Genomic DNA, 12633 nt, shown 5'->3' on the forward strand with positions numbered 1-12633 from the left:
AGGCTGGCTGGTGGCACAGAAATTAATTCTACCTTCTGTGTGTAGATGGATGTCTGGAGAAAAATCCCAAAGATGCTTGCAATACATGGAGTGTCAACACCAAAATCCCAAAGCTTACTTGAATCAAGCATTTTAATCTTCTTTAGCAGGATGGAAGAACACCCAAAAAGTATGTGTATGTTAATTGGATTTAAAAACTATCATAATCATTTATCCATGAAGATAGACAAATGCAGGACACAAATGTTCTGGCTTGAGATTTTACTTGTGAATTGTATTTTGTGAATTCACTGCTTCTAAGAGAGCATCCTGATTTGCACTCGCAATTAATCAGTGCTGGCATTATCCAGAGAAACATGCAAAATGGCATTTAATGCATTAGTGTATTGATTGGAATTCATCAGTAATATGTTCCACCTCTAATCACACAGTGCATGAACAACCAAAGAGTGTCTAAACTATAAATGTCTCTCAGAAGTTAAGTTTCCATGAAAACTTGATTCTGTTTCCTGAAACTGGGTAGCTACATGTGAAATGCAGTAGGTGAGCAAAACCTGGTACTTGGCAACTTGGTCAGAAATGGGAGATTTAAGGAAGGTTAGGTCAGAGAGAAGCTCTTCAGCTTTTTTAGAATAGCATTATCTGATTGAATACCTAACCCTTTCGAGGCTGTGGAAGGCCCGAGGTTCTATTTCTAGGATATCATCACCTTAAGGAGCATAAATGAGTAGATAGAGGGTCATCTGAAAATTCAGCCTTCATATTGTGATCAGATTCTGTCACCAGCATTTTCTAGTTTGGGAGAGAGTGATATAAGTGAATCCCAAAAGAGGAACTCTGGATATAGTCCAGGCTTTCTTTAAGCAATGAATTCTCCCCAGATAATACATCCAGGTCTGAACTTGTCTAAAGTTTGAAGCTATTTTTGTTTGGGATTCAATCTATTTGGAACTGAAGACCAACATGTCTTAGTTTGTGACTTAAGCTATGTGTATTGCAGGTTCTAGATGTCTGAGACAACTTCATTCTATACCATAACTTCGGTGAAGATCCACTTGGGTGGATTTAGCCTGCTGTATTAAGACACTGAGCAGTTGCTACACAATACAATATCGTGTGTTGCTTTGCTGCAGCAAAGCAAGGATATCTTACAAATTAAGGCATTAAACTATGGTCTCTTCTATCGCTTCTGGTACATCTCTGGATAGACAATACAGATTGTTTGGGGCAGTATCTAGCGATTAACCTGGTTGTTCTGGCTGATGTCTTGGTAAAAACAGGTTTTGATGTTGAAGGCTGTATGGAGATCACTGCTATGTGCACAGTGATTGATGCCTTTGCCCTTGCAGTTGTCAGCCTACCAGTCTGATTCACCAATCTGTAAAGTGCTTGGAGGTTATGCAGGGGATGACAGGAGCATTCATGTATCTGCTATAACTTGTTGGTGGGAGCTGAGATATTCATGGAATCACAGTGTGGTTGAGGTTGGAAGGGACTTCTGGGGATTGTGCTGTCCAGCCCCTCTGTTCAAAGCAGAGTCACTTAGGGCAAGTTGCTCTGGACTATGTCCAGTTGGTTTTTGAGCATCTCCATGGATGAAGACTCCACAACCTCTCCAGGCAAACTGCTCCAGTATTTGATCACTCTCACAGTAAAAAGCTTTTTCTTATGTTTAAATGGAATATCTTGTCCTGTCACTGAGCACCATCATCTTTGCTCCCTCCCATCAGGTATTTATACACACTGATAAGATCCCCCTGAGCCTTCTCTTCTCCAGGCTGAACAGTCCCAGCTCTCTCAGCCTCTCCCCATATGTCAGATGCTCCAAGTCCTTGATCCTCTTCATGGACTCACTCCAGTATGCCCATGCCTCTTTCGTACTGGGGAGCCCAGATCTGGACCCAGCACTCCAGGTGTGGCCTCACCAGTGCTGAGTAGAGGGGAAAGATCAGCTCCCTCGACCTGCTGGCAGCACTCTCCCTCATGCAGCCCAGGAGGTTGTTGGCCGCCTTTGCCACGAGGGCACACTGCTGGCTCACGTTCAACTTGGTGTCCACCAGGACCTCCAGGTCCTTGTCTGCACAGCTGCTTTCCAGACAGTTGGTCCTCAGGCTGTGCTGGTGCGTGGGGTAATTCCTCCCCCAGTGCAGGGCTCTGCACTTGCCTTTGTTGAACTTCATGAGGCTCCTCTCTGCCCACTTCTCCAGGTTGTCAAGGTTTCTCCGAATGGCAGCACAACTGTCTGGTRTTTCAACAACTCCTCCTGATTTTGTCTGCAAACTTGCTGAGGGTGCACTCTGTCCCATTGACCAGGTCATTAATGAAGACGTTAGATAGTACTGGCCCCAGTATTGATCCCTGGGGGACACCACTAGCAATGGCCTCCGGCTGGATTCCATGCTGCTGCCTCACAACCCTGTGAGCCCAGCAGTTCAGCCAGTTATCAGTCCACCTCACTGTCCACTTACCTAGCCTGTACTTCATCAATTTGTCAGTGAGGATGTGCTGGGAGACAGTGTCAAAAGTCTTACTAAAGTCATGCTAAACAACATCCACTGCTATCCCCTCATCCACCCAGCCACTCGTCTCACCATAGAAGACATACAGGTTAGTTATGCATGATTTCCACACATCATCTTTCCCCATGTTGCCCTGCTGAAGTATTTTCTAAAATTAGATTCAAAAAATATAGGCCACTCTAAAAGACATTTAATGTCTATTACATTTGTAAAATTTAGTTTTGTGAATTTCTTTTTTTGAGGAATTTGGTTCCTTTAGTCACTACAATATCCCTAGCTTCAGGTGCCAGCTGAACGATGCGCACAGAAGCTAGACTTTCAAAATGTAACTGTACAACTAGTTAAAGTACTGAAGCATAGCAGTTAAGCTGCAATATATCTTGTTATAGTTCAACAGCCTATATTCCAGGATCTTCAAATGAATACAATTTTGTTAAATAAAGGGTATTGTATGGAGTGATTTTGAGATCAGTCTCTCTCCTGCCATGAAATGATGGCAGGAGGGACTCTCATTCTAATTTGCCAGTGGGTCTCTGTACTGACGCAGTAGCTATATTTAGTGTCCCTGATAAATCCACCAGTTAGTGTCATCTTTAGATCATTTATTTTGGGGTCTCCAAAGAAACAGACTGAGACTTGGCATTATTATCACATGAATCTTTGAATCTCAAATAACCCCTTGCTAGGAATTTGTACCACAAAATATTAATATATTTTTGTAATGAATCTGGACTTGAGTGAGCCTGCCTTTTCCAGTCTTGCATTGTGGTGATATAAAATACCTGCTTGGCAACAACTCTGAGAGTTAATAAAGTTTCTGTGGTAAACTATGAGAGGCCTGAGAATTTCAAACTAAAGTTATTGCACCAGTAACTCAGCAAAGCAATTCCTAAAACTCCTGGCACATTTATCCAGAGGGTTAGCAGTAGTACAGAAATGGAAATCATTGTTGAGGGCCACTGCATACTTGGAATTAAAATCCATCAGTCTTCTGAAACCGAGAAGAACAATTTTCATGACATACAGATGCTTCTGTATTTCACAGTGAAAATTAAACCTAGAGCTATTCTTTTTACCCCAGTTGTAGAGAAATTTTTATCCTTTAATCCCTAAAATATACCTTGAAGTGACACTTAAATAATGCACGCAGAAGCTAGGCATTTAAAACACTTTCAATGCTTTGTTTTTATTTTATTTCAGTGAAAACAGAACTATACATTAGGGGAGGAGGCAGGAAAAGGAAGAGAGTAGATGCCAGCATCACCTTCTGAAGGTGGAAACTCAAGCACAGAAGTCTGAAGATGAGGCATGAGAAATGTAAAATGAAGATAACAGTAAACAAAAAATGAAGCTTGGTAGTCTAGTTTCACTGTTCATGCCAGAAAAGGAAGGAGAAAGAAATGTAGTAAATCATAAAAAGTTGTATTTGCTTTTTTGAGTTGAGAGCTGAACTGTGTAAATTGTCGTTAAGGTCTTTATTTAGGCCTGCATTAGGACCTTTATTTAGGTCCTTAACACACCTGMTAGCAGATTCCTTGCCTGATGGGAATTCTGTGAAATTCAGCACAGCCTAATGACACTATTATATTCATGCTGAGATAAGCAGTGTGTCTACTTCTGGAACAAAGAAAAGTCTCCTAGCTACTAACAATATAGGATCTGCAATTTGTGGTTGATCAAGTCTGATTTTACTGTTGTAGTAGACACAAATTGTTGTTTGTTCATTGGTGCAAATGTTGCAGTGAGGGAGGGGTAAAGAGAGGCACACATGCACATATGCACATACATATGTTATTATATTCCCTTTTGGAAGAGTGTCTGAAGTTGATAACATCCAAATTTTGACATACTTCTGGAGAAACAAGTTGTTTGTTATGGATGCCAGATAATCTATGTAGTTTCTTTTGTTCAGAACATCTGCTCCAGTGTTTTTTTTTCCCCTCAAGTAAAATGTGTTGTATACAGCACACCTACAATAACAAACCAATACACAGTGGAGTGATGGGCATACTTGATAAGGAAACATTTTTGTTTTGAGAGGATATTGTGCAAGAGCAATGAAAAATGTGTTGCCCCTTACACATTGTGTTAACTACAAATAGCTATACTCTCCCTCAAAAATGCTTAATATTGGTGTTTGAAAGCAACTTAAGGAAACACAATAAGTTTTTGCTCTCATTTTTAAAAGTTGCAGCTGGAGCTGTAAAGAAAATTTTCTAATAGGCTTTATTAGACACCTGTTGTCTTGTTTGTCCCCAGCTATCCAATTACGGTAAGCCTGGGTGCTGCTTTTTTCATGTAATATGAGACAAATGTAAAAAAAAAAAAAAGATTAATGGTAACCGAAGGGGTTTACAGAATCTCTCTTCTGTGGTCATGTTTATGGTTAGTAACCAGGGCACAAAATAAACTCAGGTAAAATGAGCTGATGGACTCTGTATAGCTGCTGGAGTAATGTTAGAAGCCTGTACCCAGTACTGGACACCTTTCTGAAGGTGACCGATCTCAGTTGTTGAGGATATTAAAATATATTGTGAGCTAAAGAAGGAACAAAGAGGCATACTTCTTGTAAAGTATTCCTTCACAAATGGTGTCGACAGGCGTTTTTATTGGCAACCTGTACCCAGTGAGGAAAAGTGAAATGGGCCATAGAAGGCTATCATACAATTATTTTATTCCTAAAAGTGTTCTCTGTGGACCAGAATTCCAGTGTATTGGGGAAAAGAGGGATACTTATATTTTTACTGTCTGCATTTAGACATGTTTTTTTGGACACAGAATAGTTAAAGCCAAATTCAGAGGTGATGCCTAAGAATAATAAACGAGCGTGTAGGAGTAGTTCTTGTGCTAGGTGGCAAGAAGTTTCAGGTGGAGCAGCAGAACCAACTGATTGGAGGGTAGAAGGTGGACATTAAAGAAGGCCAGCCCTCTATATCTTTATATTTTTTAGCTCCCCTGAGAACGAATTAATCTCATAGACTTTTCTGTTCCCATTCTCTCCTAGCACCATGCAGAGTACAGCTGAAACACTCTTTGAGTGTGGACACTGGTCACCAGCACTGTTAATCTAGTTCTTTGGTGTACTTGGTGAGGTTTTTTGTTTGTTTTAAAGGCAAAATAATGTACCAGAAGGAGAAATAACATGCTTTAATTGTAATGCTTCATACATGTTTAGAAGTGCCAGACAGACAGACTAGACGCAAAGCGTGTTACCTCAGCCAGAGGTGCAGCAAAGGGAATTACAGCCATTGCACAAGCCCTCGAGACTGGCTTGCTGCCTGAGTCTGGATGATGGACTTTGCCAGTGAGAAGCAGGGGGAGTGGTATTTAGAGAAGGTATGCATGTGCGCTACAGATTTCACAGCTTGCATTGCAAAGAAAGTTAGGCTTAATTTAAACAACAGGCAGCCATCTGTGAGAAATCCAGGAGCCCAGAAGCGCGACAGAAGAGAGCAATAGCGTATCATTAGCTGGGTTATTCACTTGCTGTGACATCTTGACTCTGTGGATATCTTGGTTTTTAGAAGCTTGTTTTGCAAAATCTATGGGAGGGAAAGGACCCTGACCATGGGGCACGATGAGGGGAGTGAAGGTGAGGATAGGGGGCATAGTATGACTAGCCATGTGTAGAGCTGCTACTTTGGGGGAATTTGGTCCTTGTAGTCTTTCTTACCACTTTTTTTCTTTACTCTTTCCTTTCACTTTATGATGAGAACAGATGGGTATTGCTTCAAAGGAGAGTTGGACATCAAGAGAAACCATTTCGGATCTCACTGGAATATGTTGCTAATGGGAGCAAGAGTGTAGCAGCTGTCGATTCCTTTGCAATGAAGAACTGCAGTACAGGTAATGTACTGTATTTTATTGCTTCTAGCTCTTTGTGTTTTGATGCCTTTTCAGAGAGAAGCATGATTTCTGTCCATTACAGAACCTTCACAGTATGAAAGTTTCTAGTCAGATCAATCATTTAAATAAAAAAAAGTAGAGTCCCTTACAGAGATGAGTTTAAATGTTATCTTGGAAGCTTTTAACCTCTTGAAAGAGGCTAAAACAAGAAAAAAAATTTTTTTTTCCTTGGGAAAGAATTTCTAAGAAAATTCCATTTGGGGAAAACTAAAACAGTACTAAACAGTACTAAAACAACCACTTTCCTTGTCTGGAAGCAAGCCATCTTTTTGAAGTTCCTACTAATAAATTTCAGAGTTGTTTTTTTAAACAACTATGGAAAGCTTGATTCTATAAACTGTGCATTTCTTTAGAAATGTTCCAAAGCAGTTATACTGAGTAACCCCTAATAGCTCAATGTAATGTGTGGAATTTTAATAATAGGCAACCTTAATAGGAGTTACTTTTTTAAATACAAGCATGGTTATCAATTCAGGTATGTAAATTTAGTGCTTCATGCCAGAAGCAGCTGCATTTTAGTTCTACCATCTTTATGGAGCTTGTGAATCATATTGAAATCTTTAGGTTGCATGTCAGTGAAGCATATTACTGTTGATAGCACTTAACACATTACCTTTTGTCAATTTTATTTATTTGGAATACCAATGGGTTGAGCTACAGGTCTTCCTTTTCAAGCTCTCTAGGACAGGGAAATCCTTTGGAAAATACACATTTTTTTGGTTATTTATGTTGCTCTCTACAAAGACCAGTTGTTACAAGAGGTTTATTGTGGCCACTGTCTGTACATATCAAAAGTAGGCTCCAAGAAAGAACAGCTTGATACTGCACTGAAAGTACAAGGCATATTCAGATAGAATGGACCTGCTATACTGCTGAAATACAGAATGCATCTTCATATCTCTGTAAGCTTAAAAAGAATGCTTTTCAAATTCACAAAATAAAAAAAATAAATGGCAGAGGTCATTCAGATCCACAAGTGCTTTTTGTTTTGCAATTTGTTGTCACAAATTCTATGATCACAGACTATGTGGAATATTCAGCTTGTATGTAGGTACATAGATCCTCTCCTCAGGAACACTTGAAGGAGAGCCTCAGGTGACAGACAGTCAGGCCAAGGAAAGGCACTACGGGCTGAGTGAACCATGACGTTGGCTGAGCGAGATTAGAAGCTTGTACCAGTACTGGACACCTTTCGGAAGGTGACAGATCTCAGTTGTTGAGGATATTAAAATATATTGTGAGCTAAAGAAGGAACAAATCTCCCATTGTGCCTACAGATTTTTAGCAGTTGGCTACTCTCCTGCTCTGTTTACAGTAGACACTGTATGAATAATATTGCAAGAAATAAAAACACTAGTTCTTTTTTCAGTTGGTTGAAACTACTAAGCCATTTGCACACAGCTGAAGATGTGCTACTGTGTCCTTTTACTAGAAAGGAGGTAGAGGTGAACAGACAAAGGTAGCACCATCGTCTTGGAGGAAGCAGGGAAAGCAATAAAAAAAAGAAAAAAAAGACAAATCTAAATTTAATTTTCTTTTCAAAGTCTTTGGGCAGCTGTTCAAAGCCTTTGGGCAGCTTTGGTACTTGGATGCCTCAATGTCAATAAAGTACCTAAAACAGGTGAATTTGGAAAAGAAACATCTAAGAAACAGTAACGAGCCTTCAGCTTGATTTTTTTTTTTAACTTTTTAAAGAATATATTAGTAATTTAAAAACAAATGAAGGGGCACAGACAATCTTAAGATATTAGGCTATCAACTCCATAGTTGGATTCAGGTTTGGATTGAAATTAGATGCCCAGAGGGGCTTGAAGGAAGGTGGTGGCTTGGGTTTGGGATTTGCTTTTGAATATTGGAAAGTTCAGTTTGTGAGTTCTTTAATCATGGACAAAATCTCCCACAAACTGGCATTTTAATTGCATCTGAATTGAAAAAAAATCAACCTATTCGGGATTGAATTGGGAAAAAAATTAAAAAGATTTACATCTGGATGCTGCTAAAATTCTAGAGTTTTCTAGAATTCTGAATTTCAAAATTCTAGTTTCAAATCCCATCTGACTAAAGATTGTTGCATGGAAACATAAGTCTACCATTGCAGTGTTGTCTTTGTGCTCTGCATTTCCCTTGCTTCTCCATTCCACACTGCAGCATACTAGAAAGCCAAAGTGCTTTGTCATCCTAAGTGTCTTCACATTCCCCAGTTCCCATCATATAATTGGTCYTGATCAAGTTAGATTGATGGGAAAAAGGAAGGCCCTTGCTGATTGAGAGGTTTTTTTGTTTTGGTTTGATTTGATTTTTTTAAAGCATATTTGGGATCAGCCAAAAGTGTATTTAGTGCAGGTGTTACCATTGCTGTAGTTCATCACCACCATTCTTCTTACGCACCCCATTAACCCCTCTGGCTTTGATTCAGACAGGACTTTTGAGCATCTGAGATGTGTTCATGATTTTAAGTGCTTTTCTTTTTTACAGAAAGTTTTTCTGGACCTTAGGATTAAATTCTGATCAGATAAGCCCATATGAATCAATAAGAAGGCCACTTGGACTGAAGTAGATTTTGGGTCAGGCCAGTTAACAGGTAGCATTACCCATAGTCCTACATGGAATTGACTGTCAAATACTGTGTTAAATGTGAAGCAGATTGTGTTTGTCAGTGTGTAAAACCTAAAGTAGTGATCGTCTAATTTTCTTTCTTATAAGTTACTATTTAAAGCAGTGGAGTAATGCAAAGCAAAAGAAAAAAAAAATTACAGAGAAGTAATATAATAATTTAATAATGGCAGTTAGGAATTTGTTCCTTGTACAAGTAAAGTAATTAGTCCAGCGGCATTTTATAGTTGATGGTAATTTCTAGTAATAAAAATAGAGTTCATTTCCTAAGTGATGTATTGACTTATTAATGRTATTTAACGGGTTTTTTACTAATTTTTTTATTGCAGTTGTAAAGTAATTAATTTGCTAACTTATTTCAAAAAATCTTAATTGAAGTGGTTAATAGTAAGCACAAGTAAATGACAAGACATTGTTTTACTTAGCAATGTTCAATTTACTGACTCTAAGTAGTTTTTTTAAGTAAAGGGGCGTGGAGATCAAATGCTTGTAAAACACGTCAAAGATTTAATGATGCTCCAAGGCTGTTAAAAGCAGTTATTTTAGACATTCAGCCTGTCCAAGAGGAAGCACTTAGCTTTCAGGTTTTCAAGCTTAGTAGGCAACATTAAAAACATATTTATTTTGGAGAGGGGAGAGATTGTATTTTGTTGATTTCTTAAGTTAATGCTTCTGTCTACTCAGCAATAGCTTTTTGAGTGGCTACTAAAAGTACACAGAAATACACTCATTACCTTCAGAGCTGTTAAGCGTTTAGTTCTATAATGATCTCATGGTTGTAATACATATGCAAATTTCAGGTAAGGTTATACTGAAAGCAAAATCCTTGATCCAGAGCAGAGGACCTCTCAAGAAAGGAAAAATTTTGAAGACCTGAAGGTGGCCTTTCTCTGCAAAGGGATAGTGAGGGAAAAATAAAGAATATAAACTTGAAACATATGTGAAGAACTATGCACAACTGCTGGGTAGGATTTTTCATGATTCCTTTTGAAATATAGTCTAGCAACAGATTTATGAAGCAACTATAAGAAATCAGTAAGGGCTTTCTCCAAACAGGATTACGTATGTATCTGAATGATTACTAAAATGATGTTTTTGTGTATTCAGACAAAACCTGAATATGTATCATTTCAGTTTCCCCATATATGCTCATTTTCTGCAGTTTGTCTTGTAAATTAATTTGCTGACAGGATGTTGTGGTTAAGTGAACTTAATGAAATACCAGTGAGCACCTTTACAAAATGAGTTCTGGATGGTTCCTACTGGAAGACTGCCTAGAAAAGTTAACCTCTTCTAGGGAGAGGATTGAAATAATATCAGTGTTTCTATTAAACACAGATTTCTACTTGAAGTCCCATGTGACACATCTGTAGCTAATCTAAATATTAACAATTAATTCATGGAGAGTATTTTTGTACAGGCATACCTCATTTTATTGTGCTTCGCTTTATTGCGCTTTGCAGATAGTGCATTTTTTTTACAAATTGAAGGTTTGTGGCAACCCTGCATCAAGCAAGTCTGTCGGCACCATTTTTCCAACAGCACGTGCTCACTTCATGTCTCTGTGTCACATTTTGGTAATTCTTGCATTATTTCAAACTTTTTCATTATCGTTATATCTGTTATGGTGATCTGTGATCAGTGATCTTTGGTGTTACTGTTGTAATTGTTTTGGGGCACCACGAACCGTGCCCCTATAAGACGGCAAACTTAATTGATAAATGTTGCATGTGTTGTGACTGCTCCACCAACTGGCCGTTCCCCCGTCTCTCTCCCTCTCCTCGGGCCTCCCTATTCCCTGAGACACAACAATATTGAAATTGGGGCAATTAATAACCCTATAATGGCCTCTAAGTGTTCGAGTGAAAGGAAGAGTCGCACGTCTCACTTTAAATCAAAAGCTAGAAATGATGAAGCCTAGTGAGGAAGGCATGTCGAAAGCTGAGATAAGCCGAAAGCTCGGCCTCTTGCACCAAACAGCTGAGTTGTGAATGCAAAGGAAAAGGTCTTGAAGGAAATTCAAAGTGCTACTCCAGTGAACACACGAACAGTAAGAAAGCGAAACAGCCTTATTGCTGATATRGAGAAAGTTTTAGTGGTCTGGATAGAAGATCAAACCAGCCACAACATTCCCTTCAGCCAAAGCCTAATCCAGAGCAAGGCCYGAAGTCTCTTCAATTCTGTGAAGGCTGAGAGGGGTGAGGAAGCTGCAGAAGAAAAGTTTGAAGCTAGCAGAGGTTGGTTCATGAGGTTTAAGGAAAGAAGCCRTCTCCATWACAHAAAASTGCAAGGTGAAGCAGCAAGTGCTGATGTAGAAGCTGCAGCAAGTTATCCAGAAGATCTAGCTAAGATAACTGATGAAGGTGGCTACACTAAACAACAGATTTTTATGTAGATGAAACAGCCTTATATTAGAAGATGCCATCTAGGACTTCCGTAGCTAGAGCGGAGAAGTCAATGCCTGGCTTCAAAGCTTCAAAGGACAGGCTGACAGCAAGAGAACTAGAATTAGAAGTGGAGCCTGAAAATGTGACTGAATTGCTGCAATCTCATGATAAAACTTTAATGGATGAGGAGTTGCTTCTTATGGATGAGCAGAGAAAGTGGTGTCTTGAGATTTAATCTACTCCTGATGAAGATGCTGTGAACATTGTTGAAATGACAACAAAGGATTTAGAATATTACATCAACTTAGTTGATAAAGCAGCAGCAGGGTTTGAGACGACTGACTCCAATTTTGAAAGAAATTCTCTTGCGGGTAAAATGCTATCAAACAGCATCGCATGCTACAGAGAAATCCTTTGTGAAAGGAAGAGTCAGTCGATGCAGCAAATTTCGTTGCTGTCTTATTTTAAGAAATTGCCACAGCCACCCCAGCCTTCCATCAGGAAAAAGATTACAACTTGCTGAAGGCTCAGATGATGGTTAGCCTTTTTTAGCAATAAAGTATTTTTTTAATTAAGGTATGTTTATTGTTTTTGTAGACATAATGCTATTGCACACTTAATAGACTACAGCATAGTGTAAACATAACTTCTATATGTACTAGGAAACCAAAAAATTTGTGTGACTCACTTTATTGCGATATTCACTTTATTGCGATGGTCTGGAACTGAACCTGCAATATCTCCAAGGTATGCCTATATAACTTTTGAATAACAGTTTCACTTGAGAAAAATCACAGGGTGCTTACAGAAGATTTATGACACGACTAAGTTAATTGTGTAAATAATTTTTAATGAATTATTTGCTTAGCTGTAAAGGACAGAGAAGAGAAGACCTGCACCTTCAGTGGAACCAAACGTGTTTTTTTATCTGGTCTGGAGCTCCAGTACTTCTCAGAAGTTCAGGGGGACCGGTGAACAGAACAATGAGCACAGTCTGTATTGTGCAGTTGCTACAAAACTAAAAAACAGACATGAGAAGGAAAGGTAATGTTAAATTTCAGAAGTCATTGTCTCTATTTGAGATCCAGGAACAACGTTTACCATAATACTTATTTGGCCTGCCCAGAGCATATCTATTTAAAGGAAGCTGGAGAATTTCCTTTGGCATTAGTGCTATGGTCAAGGAACCTACCAGCCAGAGGATGGAT

At 39.0% G+C, this 12633-nt stretch overlaps 1 protein-coding gene across 1 annotated transcript in view; it reads left to right on the top strand.

Annotated features, from left to right (window-relative positions):
• ALK (ALK receptor tyrosine kinase) overlaps positions 1–12633 on the top strand; it is a 369344-nt gene that overhangs the window by 257197 nt on the left and 99514 nt on the right. Inside the window, exon 5 of the mRNA XM_026084463.1 lies at positions 6238–6365. Coding sequence (XP_025940248.1) covers positions 6238–6365 — 128 coding nt within the window. The remainder of the gene's footprint in view (positions 1–6237; positions 6366–12633) is intronic.

The sequence above is a fragment of the Apteryx rowi genome, unplaced genomic scaffold (genome assembly GCF_003343035.1).
Source record: "Apteryx rowi isolate R43461 unplaced genomic scaffold, aptRow1 scaffold_64, whole genome shotgun sequence".
NCBI classification, from domain to species: Eukaryota; Metazoa; Chordata; class Aves; order Apterygiformes; family Apterygidae; genus Apteryx; species Apteryx rowi.